This window comes from Apodemus sylvaticus, chromosome X (genome assembly GCF_947179515.1).
Source record: "Apodemus sylvaticus chromosome X, mApoSyl1.1, whole genome shotgun sequence".
NCBI lineage: Eukaryota > Metazoa > Chordata > Mammalia > Rodentia > Muridae > Apodemus > Apodemus sylvaticus.
In genome coordinates this window covers 104,323,468-104,349,263 of record NC_067495.1, presented here as the reverse complement: position 1 = coordinate 104,349,263, position 25,796 = coordinate 104,323,468, and the positions used below count along the sequence as shown (strand labels likewise).

The 25,796-nt window shown below is 37.2% G+C and overlaps 1 protein-coding gene across 1 annotated transcript in view; it reads left to right on the top strand.

The window, feature by feature from the left end:
* The first annotated feature begins 1,262 nt into the window (after window positions 1-1,262).
* Window positions 1,263-25,796, top strand: part of Chrdl1 (chordin like 1) — a 110,226-nt gene continuing 85,692 nt past the window's right edge. Inside the window, 3 exon segments of the mRNA XM_052171137.1 lie at window positions 1,263-1,578; window positions 1,581-1,672; window positions 5,290-5,438. Coding sequence (XP_052027097.1) covers window positions 1,522-1,578; window positions 1,581-1,672; window positions 5,290-5,438 — 298 coding nt within the window. The 5' untranslated portion in view covers window positions 1,263-1,521.

Below are 25,796 nucleotides of genomic sequence, written 5' to 3'. Positions count from 1 at the left end.
AAGGCCTGGATGAATGACACTAATACTTAAGTAGGTAGAAAAGGGAGGATTCCTTCTAAGGAAAATTATTGTTTCAATTTTCATTTGTTCCTTGCTCCCAATGTGTGGGTTTTTGTTTGCTGGCTTGCTGGCTTTGCACTAACCACACTTTCTTTGAGAGTCAATTGCATTTCCATCTGTAGACTAGAGATAATATGGTCTAACGAGTTAAGACTCAGGATATATAAGTTAGAATCTCAAATATGTCGTTTACTATCTGTGTGACCTTGCATACATCCACTGCTCATGTGGGTTTCCACTTCTGTGGAAGATGTTGACTTGACTGGCACAGACGGTCCCCGCATCTCATCCAGAAGGCTACTGCTAGTTTATTTAGTTCATAAGGAAAGTGTCAGGGTTATAAATACTAACACTGATGTGATACATTGTATGTACTCCGTAAGCCATAAAGTGGAACACAGATGTTTAGAATATCAGTACTATCCATTTCATGTACAAAACACCCTTCAGCTCTCCTCCAAATTTGGGAGGGGAGCTTAAACTCTGAGTGGGTATTGTCTGTCAAGAAGTTGCTTTTGTGAATTTTCGAGGATTGTGAAGAATCTCTGTAACTATAGTCTGACACATAAATACACATCAGGAATAATGTGTCTGCAAGCTTCAGAAATACTACTCACTCTTCCTGTTTTGATTTTTGAAGGTCAGGCCCTTAATCTGCAGGACTGGTAAAACAGTGGTGGAGATATCAGGCCACTTCAATTTTTCCTCAAAATACTTAGCAGTTACTAGGGACCTCTCCCATGGAGTTTGGGAGAGCAATCTCTTTGTGGCAGAAATTAGATTTCCGAGGTCCCCTCAGTCTCCCTCCCTTTTCCACACCACGTTTAGAAAAACACTAAGCCTTTAACACTTGTGACAATATGAGAAATGCCCTGAAATGGTAAGATGTGTCTTAGAGTATAATTGGGAAGGCCAATTCAACTTGCACACTGAGCACACTCTCAGGAGCAGACCAGGTGCAGAGGGAAGGGTCCCTGCCCTGCAGGAGAGAAGGTGAGCTGCATCTGTGTAGAGGAGTCATGGGTAGTTAAGAGTTAGGGTCTTCTAGACAGGCAGCATAGGTGGGGAGCTCTTCTGAGCATCCACAGCAGAGGCAGAGGATGCATTACAGAAGATGCGCGGTCCCTTTAAGACCCCAACGTTCTACTAGCCAAAGGAGGGGTGTGTGGTGGGGGCGCTGCGTGATGGGAAAGTGCCGGCTGAGCCTCACACTTTCTCCCCGTTTTGTAACTTTCGGGTCTGGGATGTAGGAATAAAGCCCGGTGCTGGGACCAAGAAAGGGTGCGTGTTTGCAGCGACTGGGCTGCTTGCTGGAGAACTTCCCGCCAGCGCTGGGCGGCTGGGGCCAAGTGGGGAGCGGACAGGCAGGCGGGCAGGTGGCCCCGGGCCGCCGCGCCCGCGCCTTGGCTCTGCCCCCTGGAGCCAAGCGAGCCTCTGCTCCCTCGTGGTGCGAGGGCGGTGATGTTTTTCCTCCCACCCACTTTTGAGTCCCCCCTCCCCCTTCGCGCGCACTCAAGTTCTCTCGCCACAACCTGCGAGCCCCAGACCTCGGAGGAGCGCCCCAGGGAGCTCAGAGCGCGTGCAAGCGTGGCAGAAGAAGGCCAGTGCCCAGGTCAGTAATCAGTGCCTTAAGCCTTTCCTCTCACCTCTGCCTAGCTTTCCTATCTTTTCACAGGTGGGGTGTATTCTGTTCCCTGGAACTGCTCCCTGGACGTTCCTACAGGGTGCTTTGAACTTGGGGACCTGCCATCCCAACCAGTTCTAGAGTCCTGCGGATAGAATGAAGGTAGAACCCCAGGTACCCCCCAAGAAACAACCTGGGGCTGGGGATTTGAACCCACAACTTGCGGCTCCCTCTTCTACTTGTTCTGGGACTTCTTAGTCTTCCAGAGGCAGTGCAGGCAGTCCCTGCCCAGCGACCTATGGGTTTTGTGCTTTGCTTTATTACTACATGTGTGCAGGAAAGAGCCAGTTTTGCTCCTTTAGTTAAGTACTGTGGACTGATTCACAGTTAACGAAACAGAAACAGGGTGGGTGGAGGAGAGGCTCCTGTCTCTTTTGGGCATCCTCACCATTCCACCCCTTCCTTTTTTTTTTTCCCAAGGCCAGACCTCTGGGATCAGAGTTTGACATACTAGGCTCAGGAACCAAGTGGGACTGTTGGATTTCGGGGGCCTGAAAACCCTGCCTTCCAGCCCTGCCACTAACTCAACTCTGATTTCCTTCTCACTCCAGTGCATTCCAAGATGTTTGAGGTAGAATTGTGTGGAGTCAAACTGAATGCTAGATCAGAAGGTGTTTTCTAAGCCAAAAGCAAGGCATTCTTTTTGTCATAAGCACTGATGAAGGCTCTGCCTCTGACAAGAGATACCTTGGACTCTTTCTTTGGTAACCCACCAGGAGGTAATGGAGCTTTTGTTGTTGGGTAGTAGCCTGGTGAGAGGATTTCAGCTGATGGACAAGGACTCGGGTCTCCGGTGTCTTTCTTAATTGTTTGTCAGAAAGAAAATTGCTACCCAAGGGGCTATCCCACAGATGCCCTTGACTGAAATTACAAGGTCAGTCAAGCTCCCGCCCCCCCAGCCTTGAAGAGACACTGTCAGGTGTAAAGTGGTGTCTGTCAAATGGATAACCATTGTCTTTTCTTTAGAGATGTCTCTGGTTCTGTTCTGCTCCGGAGATCTGCTTTGAGAGTGTGTGCCCAGATGATGTTGCTTGATGCAAATGACCAATGTGAACACCGGTTTCCTAGAGACACCTGACGTGATGTCTTTCCCTGGGTATCTGACACATTTCTCCATCTCTTAGAAAGCTCAAACACTCTCCCACCCCACCTTAACCCCTAGGGTTATTTGCAATGTTTTATTTTCTTTGTTCCATTCTTCTTGGGCCCTGGATCCTTTGTCCTTACCCCACCAGGTCAGTGGTTACATTTCTAAGGAACCTGTAAGAGCCAGTGCAAGTTCAGCAGCACAGTAGTCTGTGTGAAGCAGAGAGTTAATGCAGAAATAACTCCAGTTAACTGGGTCAAAGTATAATTTGAAAAATTAGGGACACTTTGGCTCTTTGCAGGAATAAGAGTTGGATGTTTCCTGAGCGATGCTTCTGTTTATTGCTACAATCCCAACAAATGTCTTGAACAACCTCCTGCCCCAAAATAGAAAGGTAAAAGAATAAAGAGAAATAGAATAACGAAGAGCCCTGGGGAGTGAATCCTTTTCAGTTCATATTTCTGCACAGAACACAAAGGCAAGACTTCAGGATCTTGTAAATCATACGTGAATATTTATAAAACGATTCATTTTCTGATGTTCTCCATCACCTCCTGGGAGGCCACACAGATGACAGGAATGCCAAAAGAGATTAATTGCTCTCTAGTCACCAACTTTTCTGTTTGCTCATAACATTAGTTGGGACCCAAGAAAAGCAAAAATTCTAAGGGCCATTTTCTTGCCAGCTTGAGTTATGAAGCAATGCTACTGTTCACCAAATCGCCCAACCATTGTACAAGAAAAACAACCCCGTTGATTCTTGCATGGGGAGACTCAAAAACCATAATTTTAGAAGCACCCCTTGAGAACCATATATGATTGTGATAAATTAGATTTCCAAAGTTAAAAATCTTGGTCTTTCAGAGACTTAGAGGAAAAAGCTTATAAAGTAGGCTCAGGAAGAAATCAATTGGGGTGAGTGGCTGTGTTAAACTGTTAATAAAAATGCTTTCCTTCAAAAGGATCTAGTAGCTCTCAACATACAGTGATGTTGTGAGAGACTGGGATTGGGAAGCCCACAAAACAGATAAAAGCATCAGAATTCAGGCTTCAGCAAGGCTAGGAGCATGCACTAGGAGAATGTGAACCTCCCATAATGTGCAGGGAGAGCTGAGAAAGAGAGTAGATGTGTGCTAAAAATTTGCCCAATAGCACAAACAATTCTCTATGGTCAGCCAGGTGAGCATAGATTTATAATCTGAAACAAAGGGTTTTGGTTATTGGTGGTGGTGATGGTTTGTTGTTGTTGTTGTTTGGGGTTTGTGTGTGTGTGTGTGTGTGTGTGTGTGTGTGTGTTTTAGACAAAGTATCCCAGTGTGGGCCTTGAACTTATAGCGATCCTTGGGCATCTGCCTGCTGGGATAGTAAGCTACGCTTAAACAATGGATTTTTTTTTAAATGATCATGGCAGTTTCATAGCCTTTAAATTAAAAGCTGTGACATCCAGTATAAAGCCCAAAGAGATTCAATTCTCAGAGAGAGAGAGAGAGAGAGAGAGAGAGAGAGAGAGAGAGAGAGAGAATCTTGCATTTTGTTCCTTCAAATAAATAGTTTGTCAACATCGGTGTGTATGTTACTATTTATGATTAAACCCTGATTGAATACAATGCTTCTAGAATATTTAAATATTTTCTAATCACCTGTTGGAAGAATTTTATGAATTCTAAATTCCATGGAAAATAGTCATGACTAGATGCAAGCAAATTGTCTGTGTTTTAAGGCTTCAAAAGCTTAAGATTTCAAGCTTGCCCACCAATTCCTATTTTTAAAGAATTGTGGTTTCTTTAACAGCCTCTTGCGTGGTAGGGCAAATTGAATCACTGCTGAAATTTGCTTATTTTCTCTTAAAATTACCCATTTTACATTTTTTTTCACAATGGGTTTCATGGGAAGAGCTATGTCTGAACTATTCTAAGCAATAAAACTTCTCAGATGTTGAATTGCATCCATTACCAGATTATATCTACATTTTGCAACCTAAGTACCCAAAGTGAAGATTTCTTTAGGTCACACAAAAGACACAAAAGAAATACTGATTGAGGAAGGATCTTTGAACGATTAATGATAAAATTAGTCTAAATCGAAGGCTAATCCGTGCTACTTGTACATCTTTTGCCAGAATAGCCTTTTTATAAACTCCTAATTTCTGATTCCCTACTCCCATCAACCAAAAGTAAAATGGACAAAAATTTTCAATTTTTCATTTTTATTTTCCTATGTCTTGCTTGTAAGTATTTCGTCTGTGTCGGACAGAAATATGTACTCAACTCATGAGAATTTCCTCCCATAATCTTTACAAGACAGGAGAGGTAATGTCTTTTTCTTCTGCAAACAATGCTTGCTCTATGGTACATTCTAAAGTATTTTTTTTTTTAGCCAGTTAGAAATCTAAGTATCATTGATGTTCAACAGTCCCTAGGGATCTGTTTTAATTACTTCTTTCTTTCTTTCTCAACAGCTTTAGTCTACCACTCCTCAGAGTTTCTGAATTGCCGTTTGCAGTAGCTCAAAGGAGAAGAAAGTGGAAGATGGAAGGCATGAAATATATCGTTTCCTTGTTTTTCTTCTTTGTTTTCCTAGGAGGAAGCAAAACAGAACAAGGAAAACGTAAGTATCTTGCTTTGTTTTTTTTTTTAATCTGAAATTCATCACATCTTTGAAATTGTGGTTACATCCTGTAGGGATTATGATTAGCCCAAATGTGGCCATGCTGCTACTCTATGAGAAGAAAAGAAATGTTACTGATTTATGTATGAGTCGATAAAGTATGAGAGCTTTGATTCAAGCCAACTAAACTTGAGGCTGTTTTTCTGATTATCATATAGTGTTCATCTCAAAGAACACATGACACATTTTCGCTTTCCTCTTCTCAACTGTACAAATATCATTCCATTTTACGTAACTCTAGAAATATCTGACAGATGAGCTGGATTTTTTCCCATTTTCAGACTCCTCAGTGAAGGTTTTAGTTTATGAAAAAAGCATGAAACAAAGAAAGCAAAGAAAGCAAAGAAAGGCAGGCTCTGCAGATCCCTAGTATCGAAAATCAATGAAGGAACTGGATTCAGACCCAGGGATGAAGCTTAAGTTCCAAGAACTGTTAGTAAATTAGATGTCATTTATTGAAAGGAATGGCCACAAAACCCAGGGAATGGTTCTAGGAAATAAGTGATCTGTCTGGACTAACACATAGGAGAAAATGAGGGTGGTAGGAGTGCTGGAGGGGAGCACTAGGAGTGCTGGAGGAGAGCACTAGGATTGCTGGAGGGGAGCACTAGGACTGCTGGAAGTTTAATTTGCCACCCCTTGTTGCCACTTACATATCCATTCTTATTACAAGCTCTCTGCTATTTGCACAGCATAGGCCTCAACTTCTTTTGGTCACTTACAGCCACATTTGAGGTCAATGCTTGCTCTATATTTAAGGAGGAAACTAAGCTCTTTTTTAGGGCTCAACAAAAGGCAGAAAATGGAATTGGGGAATCCAATAGGGGTATATTCTGTGTGCCACTTAGTCACAAAAAAGAGCAATAAACTATTCTTGATAGGAGCTGTTAGCAGCATCTGAATCCCATCACTTGAACATTTATCTCTTCTATCCATAGAATTAAATATGGGCGGCAGAAGGCACTTGATATTGATGGCAGAGCCAAGCCTATTCTATCATTAAGAGTGTTTCTGTTCCATAATGATTTTCATAGCAAGCAGTCTTCTTCCTGGAAGAAAAAGTGCCTTTGATAAGGAGCTTAAGCATCTGTGATCTGTAGTGACATTTAGTATAAGTGAGGCATAAATGGAAGAGGAGTGGAGGGCAGTCTCGGAAAGGAAATTTGAGCTTCTCCCCTTGTCTTTCTCACATTACCCACTTTTCCTTCCATCCACAGAGTAGTCCATATCAGAACACTCTCCGTCTATTTAAGTGCATGTGATAGAAATGTTGTCTGCCCATTCTTAACTCCGTTAACAATTGGCAGACATAAAAAAATTCCTGGTCTCTTAGAAAGACATTTCCCTTATAGCCTGGGTTACTGATGGCCTCATAGGGAATATTGTAACTCTCGATAGATTATTTCTCCTTGGAGGTCTTCCATACTTACCAAGAACTGAAGAATATTATTCATAAAACTTAGAGCTTTGTTGACAAATCAAAGAAAGATGATTTATGAAGCCTAAACTGATACTTTCTAATGTTTCTTTGTGCTTATTATAATGTCCCAAGTCATTTTAATATTTGGTTGGTGTAACAGATGGCTTAAGGCACTGGTTTTGTTAATATTTCAGATTACACTCAGATGGTGAGGCCATCATTGTAGTAATTGTTTGCTGAAATTTCATGTGGCCACACCCAAATCAGAGATATGCAAAATAATCTTTACTAAAGTGAAAATATCAGAGTATGTGCTTCACATATGTTGCTTTCACACATGAAATGTTCATGCGCATATATTTATATTGATGCCCTAACAATGACAAAGTTATAAACAGTAGAAATATAAAACAAATGGAGAATTTCTACAAATGATCCAAGTACTGTAATAAAAACTCATATTTAAAAAATGGGGACTCTATAATTTTTTCTTAAACTATTTCTCAGAAAGACAAATATATACATGATAGCCTTCCATGTCATGTTAAAACATTTTTAACAGTGTCATGTCTTTCTTATGCCTAGATCATTTTCAACTGCACGTATATTCCATGGTTTAACTAAGCATCCTCTATAGATATGCTACTTCTAGTTTTTGACATTACAAATTAAGGGCATTAGTGAAACCTTTTAGATATTAATGCACACTTTTGTGAGAAATTGATAGTCAAATAGTGTTTTTAGTTTTAATCTTGATAACTGCTATCAAATTGCTCTTCAGTAAGTTCCTACTATATATGAATGTCCATTTATAATTCCCTTACAAAGAGTGTTTTTAATATTTATATTGGATGATCATCATAATTACATAAATCATATTTCATTTTTGCCTTCATATCTTTCTGTTCCTATGTGATTCTTTTCAGTAATATTCTGGCTTAATGGACTTACTAGTTACTTATTTTTCATGTGTAAAATCTTAACTAGAATTTTGTTATTCCAAATACTGCTTTGTAAGTTGTATTTTTATATCACTGTTTAAATTCTGTGTGGTCGGATCTGTACTCCTTTCCTCTGTGGCTACTGAATTTCCTGGGAGGTCTCTCCCACCATAGATTATTTCATTTTCTTTTGGAGTTTATCCATAGTTCTCTGTTCCATGAAAAATGTAGATTCATATATGGGATGCACCAGAGAATTACTTTTTTAAGTCTCTGGGATCATGAATATTACTTATGATCTTTTTATATTATCTATTCCAGAATTTCTACAAGTAGAAATCACTATATTTTAAAAGAAAAAAGGAAGTTCTTCAAAGTAAAAAGACACATGTTTTTACTGTCTGGTACAAGAGAAAGAGGCATAAGAGTATATGAAAAGGAGGGTTATTTTTAAATTTTACAAAGTTGAGAAAAATATAGAAATACAGAAGTGTTAAATTTTTTCATCTATTCATACTGTCTGTCTCCATTTTACTTGAGGAAGCCTCAGTTTTTGAGTTTTCAGGTACTGGTTAGAATAGAATCATCTGAGGTCCAGGAGCATGTTTGAGCTCCTATCAGGACATCCCAAGTAGGAAGCCTGTGAGGTATTCTTATGGTGAAATATATTTTCTCAACTGCTGTGGAAGAGTTTTAGGAAAAAGTGTTTTGTATGTATGCAGAAAATACTGTTCACAAGGAGTGGTGAAGGCCTGCGTTGCAGCTTGCTGCTAGCTAATTAGCCATAGTTGTAGCTTTCACAAGCAGGAAGACAGGCTAAGGACACCAGGAAATACTGATAGTGCACTGCAGTGGATGAATGAGGCATTTGTTGCTTATGTAAAAGTTTGCTACTGTCCAGCATCAGCAAAGTTTGAGGTCCTTAGCCAGGAAAGGATCTTTCTATAACTCCATTATTCTCTGTTGTTAAAGTTGTAGTCAATGAGGCCAGGAAGTTCTTTTGAAGTTCAAAGAAGCGTAACATTCACAGCATAATATTCATGCAAATATGGGACAAATGGGCTGACAAGTTTGCCCCTTTTGGCAGATCTAACTTAGGTAATGAAGTATTGATCAAAGTGAAGTTGAAGAACTGAATTGTGAAGAATATTTTATTATATGTTTCTAATGAACCAGACTACACTAAGTCTGGCAGAGCTGCTGGAGACAAAACTGTGTCGCATGGATCCATTCCTGCTCTATAAAAGTAGACTGGATCTCTGAGAGAATATATTCTCACTCGTTCTTTCTCTTCCAAGCTAAAGCTTGCAAACATTTATGTTTGGATTAAATAAAATGGGAGTCTAGAATTCTCAAGGAAGGCAAGCCACCAGCATAGTAAGAAAAGTGGGGGGGAGGGGGGGAAGAAACTTAGCAATTTGTGGCCATGCAGGCATCTGCTACATCTCTGGTGAAAACCAGACAAAAAGGCACTTTTCTAAGATCGCTCTGGAATTTCACATGATTATTAAAGATTAAAAAGAAGCAATAAAGAGAGTATACCTATTAAAGTTTTCTAGGTGGAAGAAGAAAAGAGGAAGAGGCCATCATGGTATGCATGCCTGTAATTTCAACTCTAGGAAAAGAGAAGACTGCGAGTTTAAGGCCAGCCTGGGTTATGCAAGTTCAAACCCTCACTTAGATTAATATTTTTAAAAGTAAATTCTGATATTTTTTAAAATACAGGAGCATGGTGACTTTGGAATTAGCCTAAATGCAAGCCTTAGTTTCACAAGTCTTAAGTATTTGGGGAATATTACCCTCTAGGTCAGTGGTTCCCAACCTGTGTGTTGTGACCCCTTTGGAGGTCAAATGACCCTTTCACAAGGGTCATGTATCAGATGTCCTGCATATCACATATTTACTTTATGATTCGTAACAGTAGCAAAATTAAAGTTATGATGTGGCAACAAAAGAATTTTATGGTTGAAGTCACTACAACATAAGAACTATATTGAAGGGTTACAGCATTAGGAAGTTTGAAAACCACTAGTATAGATATGTTCTTCCATTCCTTCAATGGAAGAAATAGTGATCACCATTGGATTAATTTTCCTCGTTGCTGTGAAAAAAAACCTGGCAGTTTAGGGAAAGAAACATTGATTTTGGCTCTTAGTTTGAGAATATGTTTCATCATTCCCAGAAGAGCATTGCTGTAGGAATTAAGGCACCTTATCATATTTTGTCTATAGTCAGGAAATAGACAAATACTGCTATTCAGTACCATTTCTCCTATTCATTCAGATAGGGACTAGAGACTGTCTTCAGGATAGTTCCTCCCACATTAGTTAAACTAATCTAGAATACCCCATCACAGGCATGTCCAGTGGTTTGTTTCCAAAGTAATTCTAAATCCTATCAAATTGACAATCAAATCAATAATCAGAACCAACCAATCATTTGCATATTTGCTGGGATAAGATTAACTTTTAATAAGTGGTAGCCATTACAGTAATGTTTTTTACAAAACCAAGCTGCATGGTCCACTAAATTTGAGATTAAAAATTGAAACAACATGGCATCAAATGACTTGGTGCAAAGACAGATCACTGTAAATGCCAGCCCGAGTTAGAACTACAGCACAGATCTCCAAATACAATATTCTCTTCACTATACCAATTTGGCTCTGGAAACTCTTTGAAGAATCCAGTTCATTTTCTTGAATTCAAGCCCAGTCTTTTACATGTGGCAGCAACTTAATATATAAGTGATGATCTAAGTGAATGAATAAAGACCTTTTTAACAACATTTCCTTAAGAGGGGCAGTGTGCACTTTGGGATTTAATGAACAAAAGTTATGGATATAATTCAGAGGTAAAGGACCTGAATTCCATTGCCAAAACCACTAAAGTAACAACAACAACAACAACAACAACAACAACAACAACAACAACAAAAAGACCGAGACTGGGGCTGGGAAATGGTACAAGAAGACTGATAAATAAGAATGAGGATTTGTGTTTGAATCCTTATTAACCCCTGCAAAAATATGTACCCATAGCAACGTAGGAGACAAAGACAGGAGTAAGCCAAGACATGATGGCCACCAATCAAACTCCAGATTCAATAAAAGACTGTGTCTCAAAGGAATATAGCAGAGTTATTGAACAAGACACTCAGTGTATTCCTTTGACTTCCATGTATAGGCATGACTATGCACACACATGAGTGTGAACACACACATACATACACCATAAACATATACCATATATATTCATTCACAAACAACGATATAGATACAAATAAAAATAAAATGTGAATCTTCAAAAGACAGGCTAAGATGAAAACATTTAGTTGCCTAATTGAACCAAATAAAATTTCTGAAAGGTTAGAAATATGTTCCTGGAAAGAAGTCTTACATTCTGGACAGTGAACTAAACATCAGAGTATCGACTATGGGAAAGAGACAAGAGAAACCAAGGCTTCAGTTTTGTGTATTTTGCACAAAGCACCTGGAATTTTAATCTTATCACAAGGTCATGCTGAAGAAGATTTTATTCATTTAAGATTTATAACCTGACTATTTCCACAAACATTGGATACAGGTTTAAGATGAAAAGACTAGTTAGAAAATAATGATTTTTAAAGATTAAATAAATCATAGGCCATCTAAATAAGAAGTAGATAGAGTTAGGATATAGTTAGGTAGATGATAGTAGCACTTTTACTTTCAATTTGGTGTGTACCTTCTGAAGAAATAAAAAGAGAAAACTGGTTTTTGTTTAAAAGTAGCAATTGTACCTATAGAATATCCTATTTCCCACCTACTGCTTAAGTTGTGTTTATTATGTGCTGCTCAAATAAAGCATATTCAGTATGATATAAAGAGAACAGCTATAAGCTTAGACTTGGAAAATAAAGAGGACCTCTGATAATTTTTTTTTTTAGTTAACCATCTGTAAAGGAATAGGGCAGAAATTAAGCAATAACAAAATAAATGTCTTTCAATAATGATAAAACATGCTCCATGGACTTTAACATTTAGTGACATTAATTAATTGGCATACAGTATAATGAAATGATCAAGAAATAGATGTTTAATGTTCCTATTAGACTAATAACGGCTGTCAGGCATCCAAAGAAATCTTCACATGAACATGGTTGTTTTTCTAATATAAGAATAGATTCTCATTGCCAAACATATAGAAAATATATAAACATGTAAGAAAAAACAACAGTAATCTTAATATCTTCTTAATATCTATGGATAATCATAGGCACTTATTACAGCTACTCATAGTGTCATTTTTTCTAAGCTTAGCAATACATACATATATATTAAGTGAAATGCTGTCTTGAAACCAATTTGAATCAGTACTTGGCATGTCAATTCAGTTGTTATCTCTAAAATGTATCAATATTTAACATATATTCTCAGGCTGTCCAAAAGTTAGGGACTTTATGTTTGCATGAAAAATAAATTTGATTCTGTTGTGAAATATTCAAGAGCCCATCTTGTATTCTTGATCAAACAGGAAACATCCCCAGTCAAACAGGTCTCTTTTAGCTAAAACTTGTGATGCTGAGGTGCTGATAGGAAGGATTTTTTTTAAAATAAGAACTTGGAGTTTTGGCCACAGTCCTATGCCATATGACATGGAACAGATTTTTAGCCAGAAAAAAAAATTCAGGTCAAGTTTCACCAGCCAAGTAGCCTTTTTGTAAAAGGATATCCCCATGGCCTCGTAGAAAGACTAATGAGAATACCATCCACTCTCAGCTATCCATGCTAATAAGAGATAGAAAGACATGATGAATTGAAATTTTATGGCATAACTCCTGTTCTCATCTTTGCCAATAGTGTCAACCTCCTGTGTCAACCATCTTTTAACTATCTACCCCTGTCTTGCTAGTGCATTTGAGTACCTCCTGGTAGAGAACCAAATTAGCCACAAGTGAATAAAGAGAGGACAATAATATGTGCACAATATTTTACAAGGGTATAGTGTTTGTTGTGGAGAGAGAGAGAGAGAGAGAGAGAGAGAGAGAGAGAGAGAGAGAGAGAGAGAGAGAGAGAGGTTGAATTAGTTTGGGGTAAATATGATTGAGATATTTAATTCCTAGATGAGGAAATAAGCCATAACCATGGAATGAGGAATTTGACTTCTTCCTAAATTTCCTTTCTCACTGTTTTTCACTATTGAAAATGGGGTCTTAATGTCTGGAGGGAATGGGACAGAAACTTCATCTAAAGCCTCATGCCAAGGAAATAAGACACAAGTTATGTAACTACTGAATGTTGCCCTGTCTATATTGTGCTTCAACTTTGATAAATGAACAGAAGGAAAGTTCTTATGGTTTTCTCCCCCCTTCACTGTTCTAGAAACTTTATAAAGAAATTAATAATTAAAAAGGAATTTGTTTACTTGGTATGTCCACTCCACGTAACTCAGAGCAAAGATTCATTTTTCCCTTTTCACTGACCGTATGTGTTATGGTAGAATAAATATTATTGTAATGCTGACATAGTGATGTGTCTACAGTAAGAGCTGTTATCAAAAACAGTTCATGGGAATGTCTTCTTGGTTTTGGACTAGTGGTAGAGTTATTGACCCTTTGGCCTAATCTTGGGAGAAGTGCAGAGCATTAATGACACAGATGTATGTCTCTGTGGTTGTTTACATTCTGTATTATTTCTATTAACAGGGGTTACTAAAGTAGCAGGAATTTCTACTTCTAATTAAGGCCAGCTGAGCTATTTGAAAAACAGCTATAAGGATGCAGGTTGAAGGTCCATTTTACATGTTAGTTGAATTCCTTTGGGACTCCCAGATACCAGCAGTTAGCAAGAAGGCTCTAAGTTCTCCAGCTGATGTCTCTCAGATAATGCCTCTGGACTGATGGACTTTTCTTCTTCATATCTCCTAGAGATTAGTGTAACATCTTCATTTCAACAAAATCAGCTCATTGGTGCTTCTTGTCCAAGAAGATATATTGGGTTTCTAGGTGTGCTGGATTATACATTGTAGCTCTTTAAATTCTTTCCTGGGTAATGTCAAATCTTTTTAAAGTCCAAACTTACAAGCATATGTTGGAATTAAATTTACTTTAGTTTCTGAAAATTGATAATTGTTCAGTGTACACATAAATGTTTAGAATTTTGAGTACCCTTAGATTTTGAGAAATGTTAAAATATTTCTTAATGACTCATTTTTAATTTTATTATATGCCTGAAAAATATTAATGTCAGTGATTGCTGGAACATTATTATTTTTTGGAACATTATTTAATAGCACCAGTGTTCTGTTTTTTTTTTTTTTTTTGCCTGCCACCAGTCCCTGTCTTTTGCATCTTTAAGGATCTCATTGGCATAATAAACTAAATATATCATTGATATAAAACTGGTATATATGATGTAATACCATTATTTTGCATTAGGATTGGTTTTCTGTCATCAGTGGTGTTTTGAGTAAGGTTTTTGCATTCCTAAATAATACAGTTTGGAAAACACTGTGATAGTAATTTGGTTTACATAAGATGTGAGCATATAGGGTAATCATTTGTAGGTTTAAGAAAATGACAGGGAATTTTAATTTGGGGTGAATTTTGTTTTCCAAACAAGATTGCTTTAGCTCAAGAGAGCTGTTCTAAACTTTGTTTTGTTGCTGATACAGACACAGAAGTTCAAAGTGAAAGATTGGCCATCTATATTTTTTGAATGTTACTTCTTTACATTTCTTTCTTTTAATTTTGTGATGGCTTGGCATGAACAGAAACCAGAGTCACACTCAGTGGAACCTGTTCTTCCATCATGTGAGTCGTGGGATTGATGTCTGGTCATCAGGCTTGGCAGCAGGTGCCTGTCACCACTGAGCCACCTCAGTTGCCCATTTGGAATATAAAATTATTTTAATGTATAAATTCATTTGGAACTTATAATTGGGTAACTTATTTTATTTTAGTGATTGTTTAATCTTTCCAAGGTCTTAATTTTCTGTTATCTCATTTGTTTATCAAGTAAGACAGAGATAAGTCATCCTAATATGAAGATTGCAGCTCGTAGCAAAAATTCATCTAACTTTATATTTTAAACAGGCAGATCTGATATCAACCATACAGTATACTAATCCACCTGAGAGAAGAATAAAATACATGATATACAGGGTATATTTTATGTAAACCATGGATTTATACTTAAAAATAGCTTCTAAGTGCTTTCAAGTACTGTAGACCCAGATACATATTGCTGTGCAAAACTAATAATGCTACTTAAAGGTGTCATGTTCACGAAATTGTTTTCAAGTATGCCAGTTATTTCTGAAACACTGAAATAAGTTTTATATGTAGAATGCAAATCACTTGATTGTCAGTGTGACTATAAACTTATTAACATAATAGTCATTTTCTTGTCACTAACAAGAAGGTAGGGAAAGATGCCTCATTTAGATATAGGTATTGTGAAATTCATGATCATTCCTCAATAGTTAAAGAATTTTGGATTACTGAAATATTTCTAAGTTGTGTCTGTATAAGGAAGTTGTATTTCTAGACTTACCTGGAAACCACACATATTATGCCTAAACACCATTGCTTTTTAGTGAAAGCATGGTCCTGAATACACATTCTTACTCAGGAAATATACTTTAATGTAAATGTAATGTTAGGGTAAAAATGGCAATATCATAAAGTTAGAAACAAAAAAATGATTACTTAAAATTAACACATACTAAATCTTACTGATAATTCAAACAAAATACTTGGTTCCTTATTCCCTATAGAATTGCCAAGGTTTAAAGCTCTTAGGCTATCCATTGCTGGTCATTTTTACCAACTGATAACGGGAACAAAGGTTAGTATAGCTTTTCTGGGAGAATGTTTGGTAATATAGGTCAAGAATTTAAAAATGTGCAAAACTTTTGACCAAAGATTTCTGTTTCTTAGAAATTATATTAAGAAAACAACCAGTGTAGAAAGTTTTCTCATGAAACTTTTAAAAATAGAAATGGCAAGAGTGTAATTGGCCAAATAGGGAACTGGTTAATGTTAAGGTTAAACCATATCTTGATATAGATTATTGTTCCTAGGCATAAAGTATGAGAGAATATTTAATGCCATAGCAATATTCTCATCATGGTATTTTGTGAAGAAATTTCTCTCTACATAATATCTGGATAAAAATTGAGTTTATAGTTTCCTATTTGATATGCAAAAGGCTTCAAAGATTTTTTTCAATTCCATTGTGTTAGAAAGCACTTGAATGACCTGAGAGTTAATGATTCCTCTTAGATTCAGTATGATGGGAGATGGGATGAAAACAATATAGATGGAGGAAAAAAACACAAGAATGTCCATGTAGAAAATTCCAAAGTACCAAGATTAATGTATAAGAATCAATTGTTTTCCCTATATTCTGGCAAAGAACAAGAGAATTTTGAACTAAAAATGTGCATAACTACATATCAATGTTCTTACAAACAAAATGTATATATAATAAGCAGTGTTTTTAATGCAAATTGTAAGGCATTGATTATGTAAAAACCAAAATAAATAATTGGAGAGTCCCTGATACTGGGTTGAAATATTAAAGATTGTTAGTATTGGTTTTTCAAAATTGAATCTGTATGCCAATAGCATTCAAAATCATAACAAATCTTTTTTGTGATTCAAGTTTGTATGAAAAAGTAAAAGATAGAAAACAGCAAAAAATACTGAGAAAATAATGATGTCATGGAACGGATGTTACGTGATTCAAGACCTATTGTATAAGCTGGAACAATGAAGACTGTGACGCTGGTTAAAGGAACAATAAATCGATCAATAGAACACAACAGGATGCCCAGAAACAGATATATGCAAACATTGTCAGGAAACATTCAACAAAGAAGGAAAGTTGTAAATGAAATGATGGATAGTCTTTTCAATAGATAGTGCTTGAACAATTGACCTCAAATACCCTGAGTAAATAAGTTAATTAATTGAGCCATGGATCTTACATACTTCACAATAGTCTTGGAGTGCATCACTGAACAAAGTCTAGGTAGTGGTTTGACTTTGGCAATGATGATTTGAATAAAACATCAAAGGCACAATTTGTGAAATACCTGACAAAATAGACATAATATTAAAAAAATGTTTGCTTCTCTAAAAGACATAGGATCAACAAATACTATAAAATTGAAACCACCATTCTCAGGAAAGCACATTGGTTAACTGTGCCAAACATTTAAGGTTGATATTACATGATGTCTCTATGGTATGTTCCAGAACAAAACGCAGGAGTACTGCCTAACTCACTTCTTGATTACCCTATTTCCATCACACCCAAACTTGACAAAGACACTGCAAATAGAAAATAGTAAACCAAAATCTTTCATGAATATAGGTGTTGGAATCCTTAAACATTTTTAGTTAATTGAGGAACTGGAGACTTGAATCAGTGGTTAAAAACTTTTGCTGCTTTTGTAGAGTACTGGAGTTTGGTTCCCAGCACATCCATGGTGTGCCATAGAACTATGGACTATTCCAGGTCCACTGAACTTGACAATCTCTTTTTGGCCTCTGTGGATCGTGTGTGTGTGTGTGTGTGTGTGTGTGTGTGTGTGTGTGTGTGTGTCTGTGTGCGTGTCTGTGTGTGTGTCTGTGTGTGTGCACTTGCATATATATGCAGGTGTACACCCACTTAAATAAAAAATAATATTTAATTAACAAATTGAATTTAATGATGTATGAAAAGAGCGATTTACCATAGTCAGGTGGGATTTATTGCAGGTATGTAAATGGGTTCCAATATTTTTAGTCAAATAAGATAGTCTATCACATCAAGATGAAGAAAATAAATGCAAGATGAAGAAAATAAATTCTTAAAAGATGCCAAAAAAGCATTTGATAAGAAAAAAATCTAATACTATTTAGCAAACTAGAGTTTTTTTCATCATGACAGAGGACAGCAGTGTCATGAAGGTGAGCCACTAGATGCTTTCCCACTTAGGTCCGGAATCGGAAACAAAATCTACTCTGACTTTTAAATTTTACCTTCTAGAAGTCTTAGATAACGGATAAATCATGTATGCATACTGAAAGAAATAAAACTACTTTTGTTCACAGATGACATAATTATTCATGTACAGTTCCCCCAAAGGACTGGAGCGATGATCCAGGGACTAAGAGAAGTTAATGCTTTTGCAGAAGACCCCAAATTTGTTTACAGCACTCACATCAGGTGGCTAACAACTGCCTATTAACTCTAACTCTGAGTCAATGCCCTTTTCTGGGCTCTACAGATGAAGGAAATGCATGGATATCAATATATCAAATTATGTGCAGGATCTCTATGAAGAAAACTAAAAACTGATGAAATGAGTGAGCTAAACAGCTATTTTGTGTTTATGGGTAGAAATACATGTAGTTGACAGATATCAGTTCTAACCTCATTTGAAAGTTTACACGAAAGGCAAAAATACCCTGAATAACTAACAGTATTGAAGGAGGAGAAAAAAAAATAGTAGTGGTTAGTAGTGTTCAGACCCTACACAATTTCAAAGCTGATATAAAACTACAGTGATGGATACAGCGTGGCTTGGTGACAGAAGAGAGAAATGGATGAATATAACATAATACAGAGCCAACAAGTAGACTAGTACATATGTAGCTGATTGATTTTTTTCACTGAACAGAGACAGTTCATTGGAAGAGAGGCTAGCTATCCTTTCACAAAATAAAATTTGACCTTAATAAAACTTCTAAAAGATAACATAGCAGAAAATCTGGGAGTCATTACATTTGGTAATGGTTCTTTTGACACTGCTCCTAAAGCATATTCTGAAAAGTAGAAATTGACAAGTTGGACTGCTTTTAAGCTAAATTGTTCTGCTGTGAAGAAAGCATTATAACAGAATGGAATGACAGCTCAATATCTGTGTCTCTACAATGCATTTCTACTCACAATATGTAGCAAACTCTGTAAGTTGACAAGAACAAGAACAATCCAATTAATATGTGGACAAAATACCCAAAAGACAGTTTACTAAGAAAGGTATGCCAGTGACAAATGAAGAAAGGTTCAAATTACATTCCATAAAGAAACAACAGAATGGGGGCTGGAGATGGCTCAGTGGTTAAGAGCAATGGCTGCTCTTTTGGAGGTCCCGAGTTCAATTCCCAGCAACTACATGGTAGCTCACAATCATCTGTAATGGGGCATGATGCCCTCTTGCAATGTATCTGAAGGCAGCTACAGTATACTCACATACACAAAATAAATAAAACTTAAATTAAAAAGAAAATGCACAAAATAAATGATCACGACTGAGCATGGTGTCTCATGCTTTCAATCCAAGCACTTGGGAGGCAGAGGCAGGCAGATCTGTGTGAGTCCAAGGCTAACACGGTCTGCATAGAATTACAAGCTATACATGGACACATACTTATAAATGTTTTGAAATAATATGATGTATTGATTTTTTAAAGATACTGCTGTGCACTTACTAGAATCGCCAAACATTGAGAATAACAAGTGCTTGTTGAGATATGGAACAACAAAAACTTTTTCATTGCTGGGTGGGGAGTACTAGCTTTGTTTCTGTTGCTGTGATAAGACATCATGACCAAAAGCAACTTGGAGCACAGTTTATGTCATGTTACAGCTTATAGTCCTTCAAGAAAGGAAGTCAGGAAAGAAAAGCAGGTCCGCAGTCTTACAAAATCAAAAATCACTTACTTTTTTTTTTTTTACAAGAAGATAGACTGATATGGCACAGTCACAATCAAATCAAAGCAAAAACCAAACTTCAATCATCTAAAAAGTTCAGTTGATTTATAACCATAACCCACTAACCATCCTTTGAGCTCCACAAGCCTGAGACTCTCTACTTCTCCAATTCTACCATCTGTGGCACACACAATTCACCTCATAGGATCACATTGGCTTTATTTCACAGTTGTTGATGCCCTTGGCAGTTGTCCTATTGTACTGGCATCTACATTATGCTAGAGCCTCTACTGTAACTGAGGCACCTACTCCAATAGTCTCTCCAAACCTCTCTTCTGGGTCTCTCTCCCTGCCATACCGTGTCAACCTCAGCTGCTTCCCATGACCCATTTATGACTTCAAAACCAGCATTTCCTATGTGACATTACTAACCCTCACTGCCAGCATGAGATTCAGATTTGGCCACCCTGTACCACAGTTTCTCTGTGCTGACCTAGAGAAAAATTCTGTCAGAAGACATCACCTCAATGATGCTGTTTTTTTTCTTAATCACAATTGATTTCTGAGACCCAGCTAACCAATATCAATTGTCCTGTTTAAGCAAAGGCTTTTCTTCAGTGGGGGAGTCTCCTATTTATCACAGCTGATTCTTCAGCCCCAGCTGACCAGAACCACAGATTCCTAATTCAAAATAGTGCAAAAACTGATAAGAGTCTTTGCTTCCCCATTCAAACTTCTCAAGCCAGACTTCTATCTTCTGAATTTCTTTCCATGTTCTTATCATCCAAGCTCCCGTTAAGCTTTGAACACTCAAGGGCTTTTCCAGCCCCCTCCAATCCAATATCTTTTACAATTCTTCCCAAACCAACATAGTTCCGTCACAGCAACACCCCACAATTTTGATACCAGTTTCTGTCTTAGTTAGGTTTCTGTTGTGATGATTAACACCATGGTCAAATGGAACCTTGGGGAGTAAGAGTTTATTTCATCTTGTGCTTCCAGGTAACAATTCCTTACCAAGGAAGGGAAGGGCCTGGAGGCAGGAACTATTGTAGAGGGCCCTGAAGGAATGCTACTTGATGGCTTGATTACCCCAATTTGGTCTGTTTACTTATACCTCAAGGACCACCCTCCCTGGAGTACCACTGCCCATAGCGTGCTGAGCACCTCCCCCATCAGTTGCCAATCAAGAAAATGCCCCACAGCTTTGCCTACTGGCCATTTGATGGGGAGATTTTCTCAATGGAAGTTACCTCTTCTCAGTTGATGAATTTACATCAAATTGACAGAAACCCTAACTATCACACTGTGGGCATGCAAAAATGGCAAAGGAAATTTAGAAGGAAATTTACCAATTTCTTTTTGAAGCCAAACATAACCTTGCCATCAGCTTCAGGAACTGTTTTGTTACTGATACTTAAACGAGGTAAAAATGCATGGTCACACCAAGACCTGTAAACAAGTGCTATGGAATTTTTATTCACAGCTTCTAAAAAAATAAGTAATCAAGTTTTCCCTTAGTAAGGAAGTAGTTGAACAAGTTTAAGTGTAGCTATATAATGTATTTTTGATGTTTGAGATATACAATCATAAAAATAAGTGAACGATTAATAATACCTTGAAAGACACATAGAAACCTCAAATGCGTATAGCCAAATGAATGAAGCTAACTTTAAATGGTCATATATCTGATGTTGCCAACACTCTGGCATTCTAGAAAAGTTCTAGGGAAAAGTCCAATGGAAAGATAAAACACAGAGCAGAGCAGAAGTTCAGGGCAATGAAGCGTGTCTATTTGTTATTGCAATGGTGTATATATAGCATCCAGTTTTAAAAAACACATGGAACTGCAGATTACAAAGAGTGGACCCTAATGCAGAACCTGTACATATACTTTGATTAATATTAACAACTCAACATTGGTTCATCAGAGAACATGAACCATGTTGATGCAAGATGTTAATAATATGGACAAGTGAAAATGTAGGTGGAAAGTATTTGTACCTTATGCTAATTATTTTTAGCCCTAAAACTGCTCTAACAGATAAAAACAGATTTTACAAAGAAAAATTTGAAGGGATGATATCAGAATGTGGAAAGTGTTTAATTGCTGGCTGAAAAAATTTCATGTGATTTTTTTTCCTTTCTGTTGTTTTTATTTTTTTACTAACATACAATTTTCATATGGTGAAATTTCTCCCTCTTTTAGAACAATATTACAAATGCATTATCTCCTTTAGAAACCACCATAATCAAGGTACCCCCAAACACTTCATGTTTACATTTGAGATTTAAATAAAATATCCAAAGAAAAGAAAAGGGGAAGGGTGGGGAGGGGAGAGGAGGAGAGGAGAGAGGAGAGGAGGGGGAAGAGGAGGGAAGAGGAGGAGGGGCAGAGAGGGGGGAGGGGAGGGGAAGGGAGGGGAAGGGAGTGGAGGAGAGGAGAGGAAAGGAAAAGAAGAGAGCATGAGATCTTATCACAGATGGTTGTGAGCCACCATGCTGGGAACTGAACTCAGGACCTCTGAAGAGCAGCCAATGGTCTTAACCATTGAGCCATCTCTCCAGCCTCTGAAGATAGATTCTTTTATCATCATCCAGATGACAGTTCCCTCTCCCTGTACTCCTCCCAATTCTTCTTCACCTCCTCTTCTATGTGAATCCACTCTCTTTCTGTCTTTCCTACACCTCTATAATGTAGGGAACTGCCTATGCTTCCTTCTATCAGTTTCATCATTTCAGTTTATGCATTAAATGTTTTGATTCATTTGTCATTCATTTTTGTGCAGGCTGATAGATACAGGGATAGTTTTGTTCTCCTGAATGTGGACCACCAGATTTCCCAGCACCAAGTGTTGATATTATCTTTTCTCCAGTGTGTTTTGACATCATTACTATGGCCTGTATTGAGATCATATCTCCTACTTCGCTAATTATTCCTCTTCATTCGTACCTGCCCATCTTGAAACAGGGTCTTGCTATGTTGCTAATACTGGCCTTAAAACCATGGCATCCCCCACCCACACCCACACTGTGTTAGCCTTCCAGTTACTGGGATGAGAGGCATGATCCACCAAGCCTCCTCTTTTACTTCACTTTTGTAGGTGTTATTAGAAATGGCAAAAGGCTAACTAAATATTGGATACAAGTACTTAAATGGCTCTATAGTATTTATTGAATTTGTTTAAAACACTATTGTTTCTTCATAGAATTGACTTTGCATCTTTGTTTAATCAGTTTAGGTATTCTGTTAGTTTGTTTATCTAACAATTAGCTGATAGTATATATACTGAAAGCTATAACATCTTTCTTTTTCAAAACTATTTTGGTTCTTCTTTCTATTACTTCTAATAAAAATGCATTATTAAACTCCCATCTTTTTAAAATAAAATATCCTGCTAATACTTGTGTCTTTTTCTTTGAGACAAGGTTTTACTATATAGCCCAGGCTAGCCTATAATTTACTACATAGTCCAGATTGGCCTTGAACTACTAGGGATCCACTTGCCTCTGCATGGAATCTATTATCTACTTTGAAGAGAACTGACATCTTAAAAATTCATCTTCCAACCTACAAATACTATAAATGTGTCTGACTTATAGGCCTTCATTGTTCCCTTCCAGCAATGCATTATAGTTTTCCTCTCTCTTTTTTGCATTATAGTTTGGTTAGTGCAAACCTTGCATATGTTTTGCTAGATGTGTACTTCTAAAGTCTCATATTTGGGAGAAGCTAATGTAAATATTGTATGTACTAGTTGGAGCTCATTTGCTTTCATATATTGTATATACTAGTTGGAGCTCATTTGCTTTCATATCATTTTTGAGACAGGGTGTGACTTTGGAGTATGGGCTGGAAGTAAAATCTCTTCAGCCCTCCTGCCTTTGTTCCTCATGTGTAAGGAATGATCTGCCATACGCAGTCATACATCAGTTTCTCTTTGTTTATTGGTACAACCACTCTGGAAATCAGTCTGGCGGTTCCTCCGAAAACTGGGCACCTCACTTCCAGAAGACCCTGCTATACCACTCCTGGGCATATACCCAGAAGACTCCCCACCATGTAATAAGGATACATGTTCTACTATGTTCATAGCAGCCCTATTTGTAATTGCCAGATGCTGGAAAGAACCCAGGTATCCCTCAACAGAAGAGTGGATGCAAAAAATGTGGTAGATCTACACAATGGAGTACTATTCAGCCATTAGAAACAATGAATTCATGAAATTCTTAGGCAAATAGATGGAGCTGGAGAATATCATACTAAGTGAGGTAACCCAGACTCAAAAGGTGAATCATAGTATACACTCACTAATAAGTGGATATTAACCTAGAAACCTGGAATACCCAAAACGTAATCTACACATCAAATGAGGTACAAGAAGAAAGGAGGAGTGGCCCCTGGTTCTGGAAAGACTCAGTGAAGCAGTATTCGACAAAACCAGAACGGGGAAGTGGGAAGGGGTGGGTGGGAGGACAGGGGGAGAGAAGGGGGCTTACAGGACTTTCTGGGAGTGGGGGGGGGCTAGGAAAGGGGAAATCATTTGAAATGTAAATAAAAAATATATCGAATAAAAAATGGAAAAAAACAGTGAAGAAAAAAAAAAGAATATGTAAATATGGTTTGTCTTGAATCCTTCAGTCTTGCTAAATTCTCTTACCATTCATAATAACATTATTTTTTAATAGATTGGTGAGTTTTCTTTTTAGAAAACAATGACACTTTGTAAATACTTTATTTTTTGCTTTGTGACATATAAGCCTTTTTGGACCTGCTTCCCATGCTAACATTGGAAAAACAGACATTATCATATAATTCTCAGTAATAAGGGAAAAAAAATCAGTCCTTTGCCATGAAGGGAGTTTAATGTCAGCCACATTTTTATTGCTGATGATTTTGTTATTAGATGCCCTGTATGAGGTTGAAGAAATTTTCTTCCCAGTTTACTAAGTGTTTCGGCCATGGCTGAATGTGGCATTTGGTCAGACTCAGGTTTTACATCTATTGCAAGAATTCTATCTTCATCCCCCCATTTGCAAACAGTGAAAAAATTACAATGATTGAACTATGAATGAGGAACTAACTTTCACTTTTCAACAAAAACACCACTTGCTCATAAATTATCCTTTTAACATCTTAATAGATTTAATTTACACCAGTATAACTTGCAGGTGAATTGGTATTGGAGGTCATATGATTCATAACTGAGAAATATTGATTATTTTTCTCCTCCGGTGGCATGTATAATACTTTCCAGCACCAGTAGGGATGATGCTTACAGTTGGACATCTGCTTGATTTTTTTATGATGGATTACATAAATGTGTAGTGCCTTCAGCAATAAGGCCTTACTGTCAAGTTGTGGCAAACAACCCACAGCCTTGGCAATAAATAGCCAGTGGTGTTTGCAAGGGTCTGTGATTCTTCTTTGACTAACAAAACAGCAACATATAACCTGCTACTGGTTTTGAAGCCTTTACTTGTTAGTATATGAAGTCTAGATAGGGTATTGTCTCCCATTATTAGTTGTCCTTCCACATAATCCCTCCTTCAACCTGCCCTCCCATCCCCCTCCCTATAATAGTCTCCCTAGTCTATTCAAGTTTCCCCATCATTTCCTTTATAACACCATATTTTATTTCCGCTGCTTCAGAAGATTCCCCTCCCACCACCAGGTCCCTTACTAACTAAAAAATCACTTTAATTATTCTAAATAAAACACATATATCTAAAGCTTGAATGCTAATTTCCACATATAAAAGAAAATATAAAATGTTATCTGGGTGTGACTTGCCTCATTCAGGATTATTGTTTCTAAATCATTAATTTACCTGCAATTTCATATTTTCATTTTTCTTAGGAGCTGAATAATATTCCATTGTGTAAATGTACCAGATTCTTATTTTCCTTTAATTAGTTGATGGACATCTAGGGTGTGTTCAATTTATGACTATTATGAATAGAGAAACAATGTACATGGATGTGGGTGAGCATCTCTGTAATGAGATGTGGTATTCTTTGGATATATACACATATATGTATATATATACACACACACATATGCCCAAGAATGGTATAGCTAGATCTTGTGGTATTTGCTTCACTTTCATTTCTTGACCAGTATATATGGAGTCATGTGATGGATTGAATATAAAGAATAAATGTCTACTAATCTTTAAATAACAAATACATATAAAACATGACAAGTAATATGGAATATACTCAAACATCCTGCAGTATAATGCAAATTC